This window comes from Pristiophorus japonicus, chromosome 5 (assembly GCF_044704955.1).
Source record: "Pristiophorus japonicus isolate sPriJap1 chromosome 5, sPriJap1.hap1, whole genome shotgun sequence".
NCBI lineage: Eukaryota > Metazoa > Chordata > Chondrichthyes > Pristiophoridae > Pristiophorus > Pristiophorus japonicus.
Window position 1 is genome coordinate 20,741,116 of NC_091981.1, and position 22,374 is coordinate 20,763,489.

At 45.0% G+C, this 22,374-nt stretch overlaps 1 protein-coding gene across 1 annotated transcript in view; it reads right to left on the minus strand.

Annotated features, from left to right (window-relative positions):
- The window catches only part of cdyl (chromodomain protein, Y-like), a 277,192-nt gene that overhangs the window by 103,710 nt on the left and 151,108 nt on the right, over positions 1-22,374 (minus strand). The window contains exon 2 of the mRNA XM_070880370.1: positions 1,835-2,501. Within this exon, the coding sequence (XP_070736471.1) occupies positions 1,835-2,501 (667 nt within the window). The remainder of the gene's footprint in view (positions 1-1,834; positions 2,502-22,374) is intronic.

Sequence of the window (22,374 nt, forward strand, 5' to 3'; positions counted from 1 at the left end):
CGCTGAGCACCTCGAGTCTCATCACAGAGCATGCAGAAATCAAGCGCGGGCAGCGGAAAGAGTGTGCGGCAAACCAGTTCCACCCACCCCTTCCCTCAACGACTAGCTGTCCCACCTGTGACAGAGTCTGTGGCTCTCGTATTGGACTGTTCAGCCACCAATGAACTCACTTCAGGAGTGGAAGCAAGTCTTCCTCGATTCCGAGGGACTGCCTATGATGATGATGATGAGTGGATAAGTAGTGTCCTTTTATTTTCAAAAAAAATTGTAGCTAAAATAGTTTGAAGATGATTTGAGACACGAATTAATCAGCCAGCACAGCGAATGGTTGATAATAATGATCGGGGTACATTTTCTTCCAAATTGCGAATGTTACTGAAAAGAAGTGGTCTGAGTAAAGTGGAGAAAGCGCACTTTGTACTCTCACCTACTTTTTTTGCTAACATTAGTGAACAGAGGAAAATAAATTCCATAAATTAAAATGGCAGATAACTTTCAATTGCTCAGACATAAACAGACTCTTAAGATGAAATTGGGGTTGGGGCAGTGAAAGGTTGACAAGACGAGATTATAAAAGGGCGACGAGAAATAAAAGCACAAAATCTAAAATTGGAAAAAGGAAAACATACTCAAGAAAGTTCAGTACTGTAAAGGACATGGGGAGAACTGACAATCGATCTGGGAAATCAGAAGGGAGGCAGCAGAATCAGAAATTCGTGTGGAGTTTACAGAAGACACTCAGATCTTTTCACCGAGAATAGAGTTAATAGTTTATAAACTTAGATTTGCAGGTAAGGCCATCCTTGAACTTAAATCATCTATGACATATCATATCAAAGTTAAAAATGCATATATCCGCCTTAATATGATACATTTATACAATGTCAAATAGATGGCACCTTGTTCAAAATACCTTATCAGGTCAACTACCATGGAATTACAAGGTTTAAAGAAATTCATTAAAATGGTTACATTAGCAATTTCTAGCACTGAACAGAATATTTTTTAATTAAGAATTATTTTGACAGAAAAAAGAAAGAATGATGCTTCTTTCACAAAGCCAGCATTTAAAAAAAAATTGAGACTGCACAAACAGCAGTCGGCGATTCTCACTCCAATCTCTTGGCAATCTGACTGCAATTTTCATAACTGAGGTATGGTGTAAAATTCACTAAGTTGCGACAACAATTGACATTCCTTGAATCTCAAATGACCGGAGGTGCATTGCATTGAAGGTGCATTGCGATAAATATCAAATATCCAAAAAGAAAAAAGGATTTTGTGCAAGTTTTATTTTTAATACTTAAAATAAATGCATGAAATGCTCAGTACAATCTACCATATATTTGATCAAAATGCCTGTATATTTCAACACACAGAAGGCAATGGGGCTTGGAAACGGAACGAATTTCAGCATTCCAGAAATGTGCTTCTATCAGACAATATGGACCAGTACTGATGACATCCATGGCAGGCCACAAAAATAATGCGCGCACATGAACATTATGAAAAGAATCGGGGGAATTATTCTTGTGGATGTTATAATTTAAAAAAAATGCAGAATTCTATGTGTTGGAGGATGCCAAAAGCCAAATTTTACATATAATGCTTAGATGCCACCTTGACAACTGATGGGAGACTGGGTAAATGAGGCTCCAGGATTTTCTGGGTGGGAATGTACTGGGACAGATTTCATGACTTTTGTACCTCTATGAAGTGTAACCTTTGAAATAATCAATAAACCACAAAGAGCTGTTGTAACAATTTTTCAATGGATAATTATTCTGCTTTTATTAAAATGAATATACAATAATGCAAACACATTCACACTTACCTTTTCCATTAAATGATAATGCTGAAGCTGTGGATCCCGTCACTGGCAGTTGCATCTGGGGTGATAATGGTTGTGTCCTTGGCCTGGTTCCCATTCTGGCTCTCTCTGTTCCGGGGACAAGCAAAGCCCCAAATGGCTTTTCAATAGCCAGGTCTGGTGCTACAGAGTCTGGATTCTGTGCCAATTGCTCAAATCTATCTGATGAGGTATCCTGAAAACCATCAACAACTATCCTATTCTTTAGAGGGCTTCTGGGAACTAGGATTTTGATGCCCGATTTAGTAAGGTCCATTGTCTTCCTACTGGAGAAAGTCTGTGAACTGGCTTTTCGATATTTCTGGTGACTTGACAAGAATTGGCTGGAGCTTTTTGAGTCACAGTCTTTACCAACTCCTGGTGATCTGGGAGAAGATTTTGACAGAGAACTGTTGGTCGACCTGGAAATCTGTTTTCGAGCATTGTTTAGAGAGTGTTTATTTGCTCTGGAAAAAGGTCCATCTTTCTGTTTATCACTGTGCTGCCTGTTAAACTCCAGAATATACTCCTCACAGTTCACCAGATGATGTTCTGGTTCCCATGTGTCATCATCACTGTCATAACCTTTCCACCGGACCAAGTACTCAGTTCGCCCCTTTTTATTTTTCCTCTTGGCCACAATTCTCTCTACCTATTAAATCAGGAAACAAAGGAATCAGTGACATAGAACTTGCTGAGAGTTAGGCGCTAAATAATGAGGTTTAATTCTTCTCAGCTGGTCTTAAAGGAGCTTTCCTGGTAAACGACCAGGTCTAGAATTGTGTTCAAATTTTATTTAATACTTCCACAAAGTATATTAGGATTATAATCTGGTGAGGAAATGTATGATTAGATCTGATGCAGTAACTTTACATAAAAACATGCATGGGAAATGCAGCAGCTGACAGTTGTATAGTAGCTGCAGTACTGTTGAGAATATACTGTACAATAAATAAAAATACAAAGAATTTTAGCAGCAGGAAAAGATAATGAGGCTCAAAAAGCTCATCCCTTTTTGATTGAAAAAAAAACCATACTCACCCACCTTACATAGGAAGATAGAAATGTACAGGACCAGAAAAAAAAACACTCCATTCCGCCTGATCACCCCCACTCTTTCCACTATACCCTCAAGCTTCACACTCAAAAGGTTAGCCAGTTGTTTCTTAAACATAGTTATAATGGCCCCAAGTTTCCACATGATTTGCTCCTGATTTTTTAGGAGCAACTGGTGGAGAACGGAGTATCTTAGAAATCGGAATTCTCCACATTTAAGTTTTCTGCAGTTCTAGTCAGGTAGAACAGTTTCACTTTTGAACAGAATTTTTTTTTCAAAAGGGAGCATGTCCGGCCACTGACGCCTGATTTGAAAGTTTCCACAGTGAAAACCTACTCCAAACTAACTTAGAATGGAGCAAGTGAAGATTTTTGTAGGCTTGAAAAAACCTTGTCTACACATTAAAAAATCAGGCGCAGGTTACAAATTAGGCGCGGGAACAAGGTGGGGGGGTGGGGGGGGGAGGGAAGGGAAGTCATTAAATTCTACAATAAATCCTTAGTTATACTTATACAAATATTATACAAATAAATCCAACCTGAATAAAAATTTATAAGCAAAGAAAAGATGAAATAAACCATGTTCCTACCTGTGTGAAAGTGCTTCAGGCAGGCCTTTCAGGCAGCGGTTTGCCGTCGGGACCGACCGACGGCAGGGGGAGAAAGCTGGAAGAAGCCTCAGTGCTTGAGGCAGCCGTTTGCCATCGGGCCCGACCGACGGCAGGGAGAGAAAGCTGGAAGAGGCCTCAGTACTTGAGGCAGCGGTTTGCCATCGGGCCCGACCGACGGCAGGGAGAGAAAGCTGGAAGAGGCCTCAGTGCTGATCATGGAAGGGCAATGTGGTTTTATTAAAAAATGTTAAAAATTGAACAGCTACAAAGAATTTGAATAGTCTCAAACAAGTGCATGTGTCCCGTTTATCATAGTCCATCTTTAATTACAGAATGCACTCCCTCACACACAGAAATATCAAGAAAATTAAAATGCAAGCCTTTGCAAGGGTTCAATAAACAAATTTTCACTTTTTCTGCAGCACTTTTTAAAATGGCTGAGTGCCAATGTTTACTTCAGACTGCGCGTGCGCGAACGCTCCAACGCGCACGCGCAGGGTTGCCGGCACCAAAAAAACTCATTTAAATTGTACCCGCCCCCTCCTACTTACAAAATCAGCGCGAGTGGTAGGCTCCGTCCCCTGTGCGCCGCGTCAAGCAGACATCGAGCTGCAAGGCGCTCGAGAATACCGCGTTTTTTTTCAGACGCCGTTTTCAGCGCGAAAAACGCGCACCCAGCTCGGAGGGGCGCCTGTTTTGCCGCGTGTGGAAACTTGGGACCATTATTTGTGACAATGGCCTACCCAATAACTGGGCCAAAGTGATATATGGTATTTAACCCTGTGAATGTGTAAAAGGATTGCGAAAGTGGTAGATGGCTAGAGAAGGTGGCAAAAGGATGGAGATAGGGAATCATGGGAAAATGGCCAAGAGAAATTGTCCAGCTGCGATATTTGCCCTGTCGACACAAACAAAGGATTACTCAGAGTTGTGGTCAAACACGAGTTACGCGAAAAGCGAAGTCAGGTATAAGTCAGACGCTATAACAAGCCATAAAATAGGGAAATACGAAGCACCGAAACTGTAAACACGCTTGGCCTAGTGCCCGCCCTGTCTGGGGGACCTGTCGGTCTGCCATTGGATGTATTCTGGGGGAAGCAGAAAGCGATTGGTGAACTAAGTGCTAATCAAATGTGTTCTGTTTTGAAAATGTATAACTGCTGTGGTTTCGCGCTGTAACGAGACTTGTCAGGAGAGAGGTGGACAGGCTCAAATCGAGAGTGTTCCCTTTATCTTAACAGGTCCCGGCCGGAGAATCTCTAATAAAGGTCTTATGCTGCCAAGACTAAAAGTGTTCGTGTGTCAGTGAATTCGCTGAAACAGATTGAAGGGAAAAGAATCCAGAATCAACAACCCCTTTGCATGGACCACCTCTGCTTATCGCCTCCAAAGTTTTGAAAATGTCAATTAGTGCCCTTGAAATTTCCTCGCTTCTAAAAGGGACAAAATCCTAATTCTTAATCTTTCCTCAGGACCTAAACTCCTCGTTATCCAGATTATTCTTCATTGCTGCTTAGAAGGACAATATCGTTTCAATGATTAGGTGATCATAAACATAGTGTGGCCCTTTTGGTTTGTACTCTATTTCTCTGTAAATGCAACCCAGTTAAAATAAAAACAGAGAAAGCTGGAAACAATTAGCAGATCAGACAGATTTGTTCCAGATTTCCAGTACAGATTGAACCTCCCTTATCCAGAACCACCCCTCGTCCAGAACCATTCCTTGCCACCAGATGGCACATGCGCAGACCTGTGACTTGAACAAATTTGGAAGTTTTTCCTCGCTGCAGACTCCCGCAATCGCTAGCCTGACCCCGCAATCCACCGCCGCCCTCTCCCCCTCCATGATCTCTCTGCCGCACTCCCAGCCCCAAGCCAGCCAGCCCCGATATCCCCTTGCTTCGTACCTGTACCATCCAATTTAATGCGACCATCCCTCATCCAGAACAGGCCAAGTCTGGATAAGGGACGTTCAACCTGTAGCTGTGATTTTTTTGCTTCCAATAATTTACCTGCCTTTTTTCCCCAAACTGGTCTTCATAGACTTATCCATAAGAACCTCTTTTCTGATCAGCATGCTTCACAATGGTTTTACTTAATGCAGACTCATTCTTTTCATTCCTTGTGCTCATACAAAATTATTTTAATGCGAATCTACGTTGAACTGTATCTGCTATCTACCAGCTGAATGACTTACAAGATCGAGTCTATACTTGTTAATCCAGGCAAGGTTTGTCAGATCAACATGGTCCCAGAAAAACAGTTTCAAGATCAAATACTATTCAAAAAAGAAAGTGAGATAAACCCAAACATGCGATTTATGAAAATACCAGTAAACTGAAATCTCTTGCAGTATTTTTGTGAAGTGACCCCGGGCAAAATGCCACTGTTTGTTCTGCTCTATTCCCCACCCCACTGGGAGTGCAATATGCCAGCAAGCTGAGGGAATAAGACTGCCAGGCAGTGACCAGGACATGCCTGGAACAGAGGGAGCGAGGCAGACAGACAGATGGCAGAAATTGTGACTGTGACATGTTGGGTAGCAGATGGAAACAAACAGTCGGTAACAGTTGCTGGGTTCAGCACCTGGACAATAGAAGCTATGATCAAGCCATATCAGCAGTAACAATAGCAGGGACACTAGCTGACAACAACTTGTATTTATATAGTGCCTTTAACGTAGCAAAACGTCCCAGGAGTGTTACAAGACAAAACAAATTTGACACCGAGCCACACAAGAAGAAATGATGACAGATGACCAAAAGAAGTAGGTTTTAAAGGAGGAAAGAGAGGTAGAGAGACAGAGGTTTAGGGAGTGAGTTCCAGAGCCTTGGGCTTCGGCACTGAAGTTGAAGGCACTACCACCAATGGTTGAGCAGTTATAATCAGGGATGCTCAAGAGGGCAGAATTTGAGGAGCGCAGACATCTCAGGGGATTGCGAGGCTGAAGGAGATTACAGAGATAGGGAGGGGCGAGGCCATGGAAGGATTTGTAAATAAGGATGAGAATTTTGAAATCGAGGCATTGCTTAACTGGGAGCCAATGTAGGTCAACGAGCACAGGGGTGATGGGTGAGTGGGACTTGGTGCGTGTTAGAACATGGGCAGCTGAGTTTTGGATGACCTCAAGTTTACGTAGGCTAGAATGTGGGAGGCCACATTGGTGTAGTCGAGTCTAGAGGTAACAAAGGCACAGATGAGGGTTTCAGCAGAAGATGAGCTGAGGCAGGAATGGAGACGGGCAATGTTATGGAGGTGGAAATAGGTGGTTTTAGTTATGCCGCGGATATGTGGTCGAAAGCTCATTTCAGGGTCAAATGTGACATGTGTCACCCAAATATGACAGCTGAGGGAACAATGCAGCCATAGTAGCATCAATGCTTTCCTTTAGTAATTGCCTCTTCGGCAAATCAAGTGCAGGAAATGACCAAAACTGTCTTGATTCTAGATGGGAGCATCACAAGGCAAGTTTGTTAGTTTTAGAAGTACAAAATCCAGAGTTTTGAACATTCCCTGAAGAATGGTGGAATTATCATGAATCCAGATGAGAGTTCCAGATTAAATAGAGTTGGTTGCATATTGCTTTTTCTCCACTCCACCCTTCTCGATGGTTTGCAATGGAGTGTTCAGTTATGTCAGGTCTGAATCTCAAACATATGAACATTATTTGTATAATCCAGATCTGGTCAGACAGTTCATATAACTACATTTAAATTACAACACAAACAGGTCATTCGGCCCAACCAGTCCATGTTTACATTTACCAGCCACATGAGGAAATAGTTTAAATTACAATTACCCACCTAGTTCCAATAGTCCTTTAACCCCCTTTTGATTCATCCATCTATCCATTCTAGTCTTGAATGTTGCCAGTTTCTGCCTCAACAAGTAACTCTGGAAGTGAATTCCACAGGCTCAAGACGTGTGTGAAGACGTTTCTCCTGCCCTCTGTTCTAAATCTTATATATTTAATCTTGCAGCCCCTCTTTCTTGAGAGTGATAGACTTCAGAAAGACAGACAGGCGGGTGGCAGAATAGTTTTCAGTGAAATTAAATTTATTTCATATTGTCCCACATAACATGGACAGTAATAAAGTAATACTGTTGTTCATGTGCTAAATTTAATCTAGCTAGCAATCCTTAAAACTAACTGGCACTAATCTTTTCTCATTACAAGCTGCATGCATTCATGTCTTAACTTAGCCTTCATTTTTCTTCAACAAGGGAGACCATTCTGTCACTCTTGCTGCTCCAAACCTCACTTTCTTTTTTTTTTAAAGAGAAAGGAAGAGAAAGTGAAAGAGAAAGAGAGACTGATGTAGAATGCAGTCGTGGATGCATTCTACAGCATTTGGAACTTTGACCGCATGTATTACTTTTTATTCCAGTCTATCCTAGGATGGTTAAAATCACTAAGCCTATTTTCCTGTTCTTGCATATGGTTCTCAACTGTTCGCCTATAATGGACATTGGGAATTGTACGGTTTCCCTTCTAATTTTTATTTTTAATGCTATTCATATGTATTCTGTCTTAACACAATCACCTCCCCCCACCCCCAACCCCCAACCAGGACATCCTTACGTTCTAGTGCTGTTATAGAATCTTTTCTTATAGCTTTCCTTTGTTGGAGAGGAAAGCAGACCATTCTGTCGCTCCTGCTGTTCCAGACCCCACTTTTTTTTTTAGAAAGAGAAAAAGATAGAAAAAGTTATTAAGGCTTTTATCTCTTCAATCTTGTTTTTAATGCATTGTGCATTCACAAACAAACACACATCATTCAAGCCCGATTCCATTTACATAAGAACATAAGAATTAGGAGCCTGCTCCGCCATTCAATAAGATCATGATTGATCTTCTACCTCAACTCCATTTTCCTGCACTATCCCCATTTCCCATGATTTCCTTCCAAAGATTCACCACCCTCGAGTGAAGAAATTTCTCCTAATGTCCTAAATCCTTTATTCTGAGACTGTGACCCCTGGTTTTTAGCCAGGGGAACAGCCAGGAGAACATGCTCCCTTGCATCTATCCTGTTAATTGCAGTAAGCGGTCTTTACTTTTATACTCAAATTCTCTTGCAATAAAGGCCAACATACCATTTGCTTTATTAATTTCTTGCTGTACCTGCATGTTAACTTTTTGTGATTCGTGTACAAGGACAGGTCCCTCTGAACACCCACATTTCCGAATCTCTCACCATTAAAAAAATACTCTGCTTTTCTATTTTTCCTACCAAAGTGAACAACTTCATATTTCTCCACATTATATTCCATTTGCCATGTACTTGCCCACTCACACAGCCTGTCTTTATCTCATTGAAGCCTCGATGCATCCTCCTCAAAACTTACATTCTTACCTAGCTTTGTATCATCAGCAAACTTCGATATATTACATTTGGTCCCCTCATCCAAATCATTGATCTATATTGTGAATAGCTGAGGCCCAAGCACTGATCCTTGTGGTACCCCACTAGTTACAGTCTGCCAACCCAAAAATTTTTATTCCTACCCTCTGTTTTCTGTCCATTAACCAAACCTCAATCCATGCTAGTATATTACCACCAATCCCATGAGCCCTAATTTTGTTTAATAACCTCGGATGACACCTGATCGAATGCTTTCTAAAAATCCAAATACACCACATTCACTGGTTCCCCCTTATCTATTCTACTAGTTACAAGCTCAAAAAACTAAGGGGTTATTTGATCAATGTTTTCAAGATATTAAACAGAACAGACAAGCAGACAGAAATAAATTATTTCCACTGGTTGGGGATTCTAGGACTAAAGGACATAGCCTAAAAGTTAGAGCCAGGCCTTTTAGGAGTCTCTGTCAGTGTCTTTCTCTCTCTCTGTCAGTGTCTCTCTGTGTTTCTGACAGCGAAGGGCAGGGAGGGGGAAGAGGAGGAAAGAGAGAGGTGGGGGGGGGAAAGAGAGAGGTGGGGGGGGGGAAAAGAGAGAGGTGGGGGGGGGGAAAAGAGAGAGGTGGGGGGGGGGAAAAGAGAGAGGTGGGGGGGGGAAAGAGAGAGGTGGGGGGGGAAAGAGAGAGGTGGGGGGGGAAAGAGAGAGGTGGGGGGGGAAAGAGAGAGGTGGGGGGGGAAAGAGAGAGGTGGGGGGGGGAAAGAGAGAGGTGGGGGGGGGGAAAGAGAGAGGTGGGGGGGGGGAAAGAGAGAGGTGGGGGGGGAAAGAGAGAGGTGGGGGGGAAAGAGAGAGGTGGGGGGGGGAAAGAGAGAGGTGGGGGGGGGAAAGAGAGAGGTGGGGGGGGAAAGAGAGAGGTGGGGGGGGAAAGAGAGAGGTGGGGGGGGAAAGAGAGAGGTGGGGGGGGAAAAGAGAGAGGCGGGGGGGGAAAAGAGAGAGGTGGGGGGGGAAAAGAGAGAGGTGGGGGGGGAAAGAGAGAGGTGGGGGGGGAAAGAGAGAGGTGGGGGGGGGAAAGAGAGAGGTGGGGGGGGAAAGAGAGAGGTGGGGGGGGGAAAGAGAGAGGTGGGGGGGGAAAGAGAGAGGTGGGGGGGAAAGAGAGAGGTGGGGGGGAAAGAGAGAGGTGGGGGGGAAAGAGAGAGGTGGGGGGGGAAAGAGAGAGGTGGGGGGGGAAGAGAGAGGTGGGGGGGGAAGAGAGAGGTGGGGGGGGAAGAGAGAGGTGGGGGGGGAAAGAGAGAGGTGGGGGGGGGAAAGAGAGAGGTGGGGGGGGAAAGAGAGAGGTGGGGGGGGAAAGAGAGAGGTGGGGGGGGAAAGAGAGAGGTGGGGGGGGAAAGAGAGAGGTGGGGGGGAAAGAGAGAGGTGGGGGGGAAAGAGAGAGGTGGGGGGGAAAGAGAGAGGTGGGGGGGAAAGAGAGAGGTGGGGGGGAAAGAGAGAGGTGGGGGGGAAAGAGAGAGGTGGGGGGGAAAGAGAGAGGTGGGGGGGAAAGAGAGAGGTGGGGGGGGAAAGAGAGAGGTGGGGGGGGAAAGAGAGAGGTGGGGGGGGAAAGAGAGAGGTGGGGGGGGAAAGAGAGAGGTGGGGGGGGAAAGAGAGAGGTGGGGGGGGAAAGAGAGAGGTGGGGGGGGAAAGAGAGAGGTGGGGGGGGAAAGAGAGAGGTGGGGGGGGAAAGAGAGAGGTGGGGGGGGAAAGAGAGAGGTGGGGGGGGAAGAGAGAGGTGGGGGGGGGAAAGAGAGAGGTGGGGGGGGAAAGAGAGAGGTGGGGGGGGAAAGAGAGAGGTGGGGGGGGAAAGAGAGAGGTGGGGGGGGAAAGAGAGAGGTGGGGGGGGGGGAAGAGAGAGGTGGGGGGGGAAGAGAGAGGTGGGGGGGAATGAGAGAGGTGGGGGGGGAAAGAGAGAGGTGGGGGGGGAAGAGAGAGGTGGGGGGGAAGAGAGGAGGAGGGGGGGAAAGAGAGGAGGAGGGGAAGAAAAGAGAGGAGGAGGGGAAGAAAAGAGAGGAGGAGGGGAAGAAAAGAGAGGAGGAGGGGAAGAAAAGAGAGGAGGAGGGGGAGAAAAGAGAGGAGGAGGGGGAGAAAAGAGAGGAGGAGGGGGAGAAAAGAGAGGAGGAGGGGGAGAAAAGAGAGGAGGAGGGGAGAAAAGAGAGGAGGAGGGGGAGAAAAGAGAGGAGGAGGGGGAGAAAAGAGAGGAGGAGGGGGGGGGGAAGAGAGAAGGAGGGGGGGGGAAGAGAGAAGGATGGGGAAAAGAGGAGGATGAGGAGGAGAGAGAAGAGGAGGGGGAGGAGAGAGAAGAGGAGGGGGAGGAGAGAGAAGAGGAGGGGGAGGAGAGAGAAGAGGAGGGGGAGGAGAGAGAAGAGGAGGGGGAGGAGAGAGAAGAGGAGGGGAGGAGAGAGAAGAAGGAGGGGGAGGAGAGGGGTGGGGGTGGGGAAGAGGGAGGCTGAACGGGCTGCGCCGACGACTTCGGGTGGGCGGACGAGCCCCGCTGAGGACGTAGAAGCCGGGCCGCCGAAGACTTCGGGCGGGGCCCACCCCCAGCAAGATGCCGGGTGGGCGGGCCCTGCCGACAACGCGTGGGGGGGCCGGGAGCGGGAACCAAACAGGAGGGAGGCTCGAGTCCGATCTTCGCCCTGGCAGCCCATTCGCCCAGGGCTAGGGGTGGCGTTCTTCTGGCCCCTCCCACACAGCCACGGGGGTCTGGAGGTACTGCATATGCGCGCACACTCTAGCGCACATGGTGGTTTCAGCGCCAGGACCTGGCTCCGCCCTCCACGGGATCTGCTGCGCTGCGCCAAGGGCCTGGATCGACCAGACGGAAGGGAGAATACCAAGGTAAATAATAGGCGCCGTTTTTGTTCTAAAAAGTTGCCGCACCACACGAGATGGGCCGTTCTAACCCTGGGGGCAAACTTGGGCCCATTCACTATAGGGCACTAACATATAACTATGTTCAACACCTGTCATTATACTGGGAGAGGCAAAACATGCAGTAAACTTCAGCACTTGCACAAAGATCTTGCTGAAAAAGCATAATATTGAGATGACAATATTTTAACATACTTTCCTTTTTGGAATACACCAACTCTTAATGTTAGCAATAAGACGCTGCCATAATCTTTCCAAAATATTAATAACAAAGGACAAAAAAAAGTCCAACTGGAATATTTTACCATGAAGATTAGAAACATACAAAACCATGTATACAGAGCTAATTAAGTGTGGAATTCAGCAGCAATAAAAGTTCAGCTATTAAGATTTGAGAGAATGGAAGACACAGTAAGTAGCCTTTAAGCTTCCACTATACTATAGTTCACTGGAACCCGTGAACAGCGCGAAAGAAAGCAGGAATTATGGCGTAACTTACACCATCACTTACGATGCTCCATAGTTTTGCACCACTCCATCGTTAACGCCCATTGACAACAGTTGGAAGCTCATTTTACATTGCTCCACTCTCCACTGAAAATAGCGATCACGATTTTGCTAAATTTTCATCATTTTTCATGCTGCTGCCACTTAGACATAAAAATAATGGCGCTGGTGGCCTGGTAGCAGCGCGTTTTATAGTTAATAGATTTTTTTAAAAACTCCATTAAGCAATTAAATATGGGCCGATCTGAGGCTAGAGAACAGGCTTTGCACACACTTGGAATTTCTGCACTGAAATTCATGAAGAGCTCTTATAAAAAGCAGGCCAAATAATTCCATCGAGAAGTTAACGGCCTGGTGGGAGTAGTACTTAGTAGGAGAGCCATACTTCGGATACTCATTAAAGACAATTTTGGAATTTAAAATTGGCATCCAGTTGATATATTCGTGGACTTGTCAGGAAATAATGGCCACGCCACTTCTGATTCGCCATCTTCAATGCGGCATATTCAAATTACAAATGCAGAAAAATTCGGAGGGACTTATCGACAGGCGAGATTGCTGCTCTAGACGGCTAAATTTACCGTCTAAGTCACCCATCTTGCCGCTGCAGGAAGATCTGGGCCGTTAAAATATTTGTTGCAACTACTACCCTGGTTCTGGATCTCCTTTTGCAATGTGTGTAAGTCCCTTTCACCTATTCATTTGATGCATAAAATATCCATGATCCTTCTATGTAGTTGGCATCATTTGTGCACAGGCATTTTATTTTTGTAAATTAACACTGTCCCTCAATGCATATGGCCAGCATTTCATAAAAGTGTTGGTTTATTTCATTAATCAACTTTGAGCTGAAGAAAAACAAAACAGCAACTCTATGAAAGGTCATTTAAATGCTGTCTTGCTGTGTAAAGCAGTTAAGAGCATACTTACCCGAAATAAATACTTTCTACACTGCATCCTCCTACTGTAGAATTAAAACATGTCCACCCCCTGCCAAAGCACTTTGCTGCACAAATGAGATGCTGTATGTGCTGAATAAACTTTTACAAACAATTTCAACATAAGTGTTCAGTACACTGTCAATCTATTGTCATCACTGTCCAGATCATAGAGTATTGTAGTTGTATATATATTTCTTTTTAAGTACAGGGGTATGGAATATTGCAAGAAAGCAATATCTGCTTTGCCAACTAGTTTCAAAATTCAAATATAACAAATGAAGCTCCTATTTGTCTTATCACATTATCCAGACTATTAAAACAATGAATAGATACATCATTTCAATACAAAATTATACAAAAATATAGCTGAGAGAGTTGAATGCGTGGCTCAGAGTGGTGTGGGAGACAGTGATTTCGATTCATAGGGCAATGGCACCACTATTGGGAAAAGAGGGAGCTGTTCCGTTGGGACTGGGGGGGAAAGAGAGAGGAGGTGGCGGTTCAGGTACGAGGAATTTTATAAATTTAAAGAGAAAAGTCCAGACCATAGAGCAGTGTAAGTGATTTGGGTAAAGATAATCAGTGCGACAGGAAGGGACAGAGAATTTAACGGTAATAGTGCATCAGCGAATAAGGTCAAATCAGGTGAAAATGCTAACTATTTTAAATTAAAGGGGTTTTATATGAATGCTTGAAGCATTCGTAACAAGATAAACAAATTAATGGCACAAATAGCGATAAATGGGTTTGATCTAATAGCCATTATAGAGACATGGTTGCAGAGTTGGGGATAATATATTAGCATGGATATAGGATTGGCTAACTAACAGAGAACAGAGAGTCGGGATAAATGGTTCATTCTCTGGGTGGCAACCAGTAACTAGTGGGGTGCCGCAGGGATCAGTACTGGGACCCCAACTATTTACAATCTACATTAACGACTTGGAAGAAGGTACTGAGTGTAACGTAGCCAAGTTTGCTGACGATACAAAGATGGGAGGAAATGCAATGTGTGAGGAGAACACAAAATATCTGAAAAAGGACAGTTAGGCTAAGTGAGTGGGCAAAAATTTGGCAGATGGAATATAATGTTGGAAAGTGTGAGGTCATGCACTTTGGCAGAAAAAGTCAAAAAGCAAGTTATTATTTAAATGGAGAAAGATTGCAAAGTGTCGCAATACAGCGGGGCCTGGGGGTACTTGTGCATGAAACACAAAAGGATGAGATGCAGGCACAGCAAGTGATCAGAAAGGCCAATGGTTCCTTGGCCTTTATTGCAAAGGGGATGGAGTATAAACGCGGGGAAGTCTTGCTACAGCTATACAGGGTATTGATGAGGCCACACCTGTGTGCAGGTTTGGTTTCCATATTAACGAAAGGATATACTTGCTTTGCAGGCAGTTCAGAGAAGGTTCACTAGGTTGATTCCGGGGATGAGTGGGTTGACTTATGAGGAAAGGTTGAGTAGGTTGGGCTCTACTCATTTGAATTCAGAAGAATGAGAGGTGATCTTATCGAAACGTATAAGATTATGAGGGGGCTTGACAAGGTGGATGCAGAGAGGATGTTTCCACTGATAGGGGAGACTAGAACTAGAGGGCATGACCTTAGAATTTGACAGAGATGGAGGAATTTCTTCTCGGAGGGTTGTAAATCTGTGGAATTCGCTGCCTCAGAGAGCTGTGGAAGCTAGGACATTGAATACATTTAAGACAGAAATAGACAGTTTCTTAAAAGAGAGGGGGATATGGCGTTATGGGGAGCAGGTGGGGAAGTAGAGCTGAGGCCATGGTCAGATCAGCCATGATCTTATTGAATGGCGGAGCAGGCTCGAGGGGCTGTATGGCCTACTCCTTTTCCTATTTCTTATGTTCTTATGGTGACCTAGGTTGGGAACTAATACAAAAGCAAAATACTGCGAATGTTGGAATCAGAAATAAAAACAGAAATTGCTGGAAATCTCAGCGCACCAGGCAGTATCTGTGGAGAGAAAAACAGAGTTAATGTTTCAGGTCGATGACCCTTCATCAGAACTGGCAAATGTTCAAAAAGAACAGATCTTAAGGAGCACTGAAAGGGGGAGGGGAAGAAAGAACAAAGGGAAGATCTGTGATAGGGTGGAAGGCAGGAGAGATCAGAGGCACAAAAGGGATGATGGGCCAAATTGAAATGGTAATGACAGAAGTTAGAAAATGGTTAGTCTAGATAGGGTGTAAATGACAGAATAATGACCAGCTGCCATTGGAGACAAAGAGGAAAAAAACCATAGGAAAAAACCACAAGATCGGGGGGAAGGGAACCAAGAATGGGCAGAGGTTATGATCGGAAATTATTGAACTCAATGTTGAGTCTAGAAGGCGATAAAGTGCCGAAAAGAAAGTTGAGGTGCTGTTCCTCGAACTTGCACTTTATCGCCTTCTAGACTCAACACTGTTCCAATGAAGCTCATTGGAACAATGTAGGAGGCCGAGGACGGAGATGTCGGAGTGGAAGTGGAGCGAGGAATCAAAGTGACAGGCCACCGGAAGCTCAGGGCCACGGTTATGGACCGAACGGAGGTGCTCCGCAAAGATTGGATGACCGCTTTGCGGAGTACCTCCATTGACCTGAAACGTTAACTCTGTTTTTCACTCCACAGATGCTGCCTGATCCGCTAAGATTTCTAGCACTTTCTGTTAGGTTGGGAACTAAATATTCCAGTGTACGTGATGCTTTGAAAATACAAGACAAAATTGAAAAGGGGTTTGGGGGGGTAGCTCTAATAATAAAGGATGACACAAGGACTGTAGTGAGGAAGGATCTTGCCTCCGAAGAGCAGGAAGTAGAATCAGTATGAGTGGAGATAAGAAATAACAGGGGCAGTAAGCACAGGCGGGAGTAGTTTATAGGCCATTCAGCCCCTCGAGTCTGTTCTGCTTTTAAGAAACTTCAATTAGATTTTGGCTGATCTGTATCTTAACTCCATCTACCAGCCTTGGTTCTATACCTCTCAACACCCTTGCCTAACAAAAATCTATCAGTCTTAGTTTTTACATTTTAATTTACCCCCAGCCTCAACAGCTTTTTGGGATACTTCCAGATTTCCACTACACTGTGTGAAGAAGTGCTTTCTGACATCAATCCTGAATGACCTAGCTCTAATTTTATGATTATGCCCCCTTGTTCTCGACTCTCTCAGAAGAAATAGTCTCTCTCTATCGACCCCATCAACTCCTTCGATCATCTTAAACACCTCAATTAGATCACTCCATAATCTTCTATATTCAAGAAATACAAGCCTGGCTAAAAGGGTTAAAATATGACATTCTGGTGAATCTATGCTACATCCTCTCCAAGGCCAATATATCCTTCCTGAGGTGCAGTGCCCAGAACAGAGTGCAACACTCGAAATAGGGTCTAACCATAGGCTCTGGACAACTGCAACATCACTTTCAACCCTCTGTGGGCCCAAGTTTCGAGCAGCGCAGTCCCGACCTGGACGCCCGTTTTTCGCGCCACAAAGTGCGCCTAAAAAAAACTTCCAGATTCTCCACCTCCCTGCAGGTCCTCGGCGCAGCGCAGCACGAGCAGTGGGCGCGCATGTGCAGTAGCTCCAGGCGCCCAAAACTGTGTGGGAGGGGCCGAAGCACGCAGCCCCTAGCCCTGGTCGAATGGCCTCACTGGGGCTGCGTGAATAAGGCTCCTCCCACGCCCAGCTCCTGCTTCCTCCCGACCCGACTCGACTCCCGCTTCCCGCCCCCGGACCCGACACTGACCCGACTCCCGCTCCCCCCCTCCCCCGGACTGGATCCGACCTGACCTCCCTCTCCCTCCCACCGACCCGAACCGAACCCCCTCCCATCAGCCGCCCCCCCCGACCCGACCCAACGCCACCTACCTGTAAATCTGGTGCTGGGGACGGGCCCTGCCCGAAGTCTCGGGCACGGCCCGTTCAGCTTCCCTCCCCCTTTCTCCCCCCCCACCAATCTTTCCCCCCCCACCATCTCCTTTCCCCCCCATCTCCCCCCCTCCCTTCTCCCCCATCCCTCCCCCTTGTCCCCCAACCCTCCCCCTTCTCTGTCAGAAACACAGACACTGACAGAGAATGAGAGACACACACAGACAGACAGATAGAGACACTGACAAAGACACACTGAGGGGGGGGGGGGGGAATCCCAGCACGCTGTTGGAGGGCTCCCGGTGCTGCAGTCGTTAAGTAGAAAATGTTTTATTTATTGATTTTAAAAATATATATATTTCTTCTTAATTTTTTTTGATTGATTTATTGGTTGATTTATTGATGTATTTATCATTTATTATTGATGATGGCTCTTTATTTGTAAAACTGAAGTGTTTAATGTTTGTAAACTTCCCTTTAAACCCCCCCCCCCCCCCACCATTCCCTACGCCTGATTTGTAACCTACGCCTGATTTTCTAAAGTGTAGACAAGGTTTTTTCGAGCGTACAAAAATCTTCACTTACTCCATTCTAAGTTAGTTTGGAGTAAGTTTTCACTGACGAAACTTTGAAAACAGGCGTAAGTGGCCGGACACGCCCCCTTTTGAAAAAAAAAATTCTGTTCCAAAGTGAAACTGTTCTAACTGACTAGAACTGGAGCAAACTAAATGGCGAGAATTCCGATTTCTAAGATACTCCGTTCTACACCAGTTGCTCCTAAAAATCAGGAGCAAATCATGTCGAAACTTGAGGCCCGTATTCCAACCCTCGAGATAAAGCCAACATTCCATTAAGCGTTTTAAATTATTTTTTGTACCTATCCTTGAGCTTTGTGATTTCCGTACTTAGACTCCTAAATCTCTCTGCTCATCCAGTTTCTAGCTTCTTGCCATTTAGAAAATACTCTGATCTATCTTTTAGGCCAAAGTGAACGACCTCTCACTTTCCCATATTGAACACCATAGAAACATAGAAAATAGGTGCAGGAGTAGGCCATTCGGCCCTTCTAGCCTGCACCGCCATTCAATGAGTTCATGGCTGAACATGCAACTTCAGTACCCCATTCCTGCTTTCTCACCATACCCCTTGATTCCCCTAGTAGTAAGGACTTCATCTAACTCCTTTTTGAATATATTTAGTGAATTGGCCTCAACAACTTTCTGTGGTAGAGAATTCCACAGGTTCACCACTCTCTGGATGAAGAAATTCCTCCTCATCTCGGTCCTAAATGGCTTCCCCCTTATCCTTAGACTGTGACCCCTGGTTCTGGACTTCCCCAACATTGGGAACATTCTTCCTGCATCTAACCTGTCTAACCCCGTCAGAATTTTAAACGTTTCTATGAGGTCCCCTCTCATTCTTCTGAACTCCACTGAATACAAGCCCAGTTGATCCAGTCTTTCTTGATAGGTCACTCCCGCCATCCCGGGAATCAGTCTGGTGAACCTTCGCTGCACTCCCTCAATAGCAAGAATGTCCTTCCTCAGGTTAGGAGACCAAAACTGTACACAATACTCCAGGTGTGGCCTCACCAAGGCCCTGTACAATTGTAGCAACACCTCCCTGCCCTTGTACTCAAATCCCCTCGCTATGAAGGCCAACATGCCATTTGCTTTCTTAACCGCCTGCTGTACCTGCATGCCAACCTTCAATGACTGATGTACCATGTCACCCAGGTCTCGTTGCACCTCCCCTTTTCCTAATCTGTCACCATTCAGATAATAGTCTGTCTCTCTGTTTTTACCACCAAAGTGGATAACCTCACATTTATCCACATTATACTTCATCTGCCATGCATTTGCCCACTCACCTAACCTATCCAAGTCGCTCTGCAGCCTCATAGCATCCTCCTCGCAGCTCACACTGCCACCCAACTTTGTGTCATCCGCAAATTTGGAGATACTACATTTAATCCCCTCGTTTAAATCATTAATGTACAGTGTAAACAGCTGGGGCCCCAGCACAGAACCTTGCGGTACCCCACTAGTCACTGCCTGCCATTCTGAAAAGTCCCCATTTACTCCTACTCTTTGCTTCCTGTCTGACAACCAGTTCTCAATCCATGTCAGCACACTACCCCCATCTGCCACAGTTTTACCTAGTCACTTAATCTATCGATGTCCCTTAGAACTTTTTGCTCTGATCTACACTACTTACTGTGCCACATAAATTATCAGTAAATTTAGATTATAATACTCAATTTCTTCATCCAGTCATTTATGAATATACAGAAAAGCTGAGGCTCTGATACAATTCCTTGGGGGACACCACTAGTCACATTCGTGTAATTTCAGTACATACCCATTAACCCATCACCTATCTCCTATCGCCTATCCAATCTTCTCATTTTTGTTAACAGTCTCTTATGTGGAACTTTATCAAATGCCTTCTGGAAGTCCACATAACATCCAAAGACACTCCCTTTCCTGCCACATTTGTTACAAACGCAAATGAATTTTTTGAGGAGATAAGACATCATCATTCCATTACCAATCTATGCTAGCACTCAACAAATTCCTAAATATGGGAATTGAGATTAAATAGACATTATAACCTACACTTCAGCCTAACCAGCCTTTGTTGATACACAAGTAACAGTCCTTATCCAATGTGTCTGCCCATTTTCCATGTCCCTTCATTCTCCTTTCTTTTAATCACTTGTCGAATCAATTCTTCAGGTCATCCCCCTGCAAAACAGATACACCGCTTTGGGTACTATTGAGGCAGATGCTCATCAGGGGAGAGCAGCAGCAGCCAAGTTCATGGCACCGTGGATGGCTCTGCTGCACAGGAGGGGAGGAAAAAGACTGGAGAACTATAGTGATAGGGAATTCTATTGGAAGGGGAATAGATAATACGTTTCTGCGGTTGCTTTCGAGACTCCAGGATGGTATGTTGCCTCCCTGGTGCAAAGGTCAAGGATGTCTCAGAGCGGCTGCAGGACATTTTGAAAAGGGAGGGAGAACAGCCAGTTGTCGTGGTGCATATAGGTAAAAAAAGGGATGAGATCCTACAAGCTGAATTTAGGGAGCGAGGAGTTAAATTAAAAAGTAGGACCTCAAAAAGGTAGAAATCTCAGGAATGCTACCAGTGCCACGTGCTAGTCAGAGTAGAAATTGCAGGATAGCTCAGATGAAGGATAGCTTGAGGAGTGGTGCAGAAGGGAGGGATTCAAATTCCTGGGACATTGGAACCGGTTCTGGTGGAGGTGGGACCAGTACAAACCGGACAGTCTGCACCTCGGCAGGACCAGAACTAATGTCCTAGGGGGAGCGTTTGCTAGTGTTGTTGGGGAGGAGTTAAACTAATATGGCAGGGGGATGGGAACCTATGCAGGGAGACAGAGGGAAGTAAAATAGGGGCAGAAGCAAAAGATAGAAAGAAGAAAAGTAAAAGTGGAGGGCAGAGAAACCCAAAGCAAAAATCAAGAAGGGCCACATTGCAGCAAAATTCTAAAAGGGCAAAGTGTGTTAAAAAGACAAGCCTGAAGACTCTGTGCCTCAATGCGAGGAATATTCGTAATAAGGTGGACGAATTAACTGCACATGCAGCAATTAACGAATGAGATATAATTGGCATCACCGAAACATGACTCCAGGTGACCAAGGCTGGGAACTCAACATCCAGGGGTATTCAACATTCAGGAAGGATAGACAGAAAGGAAAAGGAGGGGCAGTAGCGTTGCTGGTTAAAGAGGAAATTAACGTAATAGTAAGGAAGGACATTAGCTTGGGTGATGTGGAATCTGTATGGGTGGAGCTGCAGAATACACTAGTGGGAGTTGTGTACAGACCACCAAACAGTAATAGTGAGGTTGGGGACAGCATCAAACAAGAAATTAGGGATGTGTGCAATAAAGGTATAGCAGTCACCATGGGCGACTTTAATCTACATAAAGATTGGGCTAACCAAACTGGTAGCAATGCAGTGGAGGAGGATTTCCTGGAGTGTATTAGGGATGGTTTTCTGGACCAATATGTCGAGGAATCAACTAGAGGGCTGGCCATCCCAGACTGGGTGATGTGTAATGAGAAAGGACTAATTAGCAATCTTGTTACCTGGGTCAAAGCCATCGGTCGGAAAGCCGAGGCACTGCACAGTATCTGGGTGAGAAGAGGCCAGTTTGAAGACAAAAGTATCGTCGAACAAGAAGAAGATTATTTCGAAGCCTCTTGGGGAAGTGACCATAATATGGTAGAATTCCTTATTAAGATGGAGAGTGACACAGTTAATTCAGAGACGAGGGTCCTCAACTTAAGTAAAGGTAACTTCGATGGTATGAGACGTGAATTGGCTAGAATAGACTGGCGAATGATACTTAAGGGGTTGATGGTGGATAGGCAATGGCAAACAGTTAAAGATCACATGGATGAACTTCAACAATTGTACATCCCTGTCAGGAGTGGGAAGGTGGCTCAACCGTGGCTAACAAGGGAGAAATTTAAAATTCAGCAGAGGAGGACAAAGGGTTTAATTAGGAGAGTATGAGAGGAAGCTTGCTGGGAACATAAAAGCTGACTGCAAAAGCTTCTATAGATATGTGAAGAGAAAAAGATTAGTGAAGACAAATGTAGGTCCCTTGCAGTCAGATTCAGGTGAATTTATAATGGGGAACAAAGAAATGGCAGACCAGTTGAACAAATACTTTGGTCTGTCTTCACAAAGGAAGACACAAATAACCTTCCGGAAGTACGAGGGGACCGAGGGTCTAGTGAGGAGGAGGAACTGAAGGATATCCTTATGAGGTGGGAAATTGTGTTAGGGAAATTGATGGGATTGAAGACCGATAAATCCCAGGGCCTAATAGTCTGCATCCCAGAGTACTTAAGGAAGTGGCCCTAGCAATAGTGGATGCATTGGTGATCATTTTCCAACAGTCTGTCGACTCTGGATCAGTTCCTATGGACTGGAGCGTAGCTAATGTAACACCACTTTTTTAAAAAAGGAGGGAGAGAGAAAACGGGTAATTATAGACCGGTTAGCCTGACATCAGTAGTGGGGAAAATGTTGGAATCAATTATTAAAGATGAAATAACAGCACATTTGGAAAGCAGTGACAGGAATAGATCCAAGTCAACATGGATTTATGAAAGGGAAATCATGCTTGACAAATCTTCTGGAATTTTTTGAGGATGTAACTAGCAGAGTGGACAAAGGAGAACCAGTAGATGTGGTGCATTTGGACTTTCAAAAGGCTTTTGACAAGGTC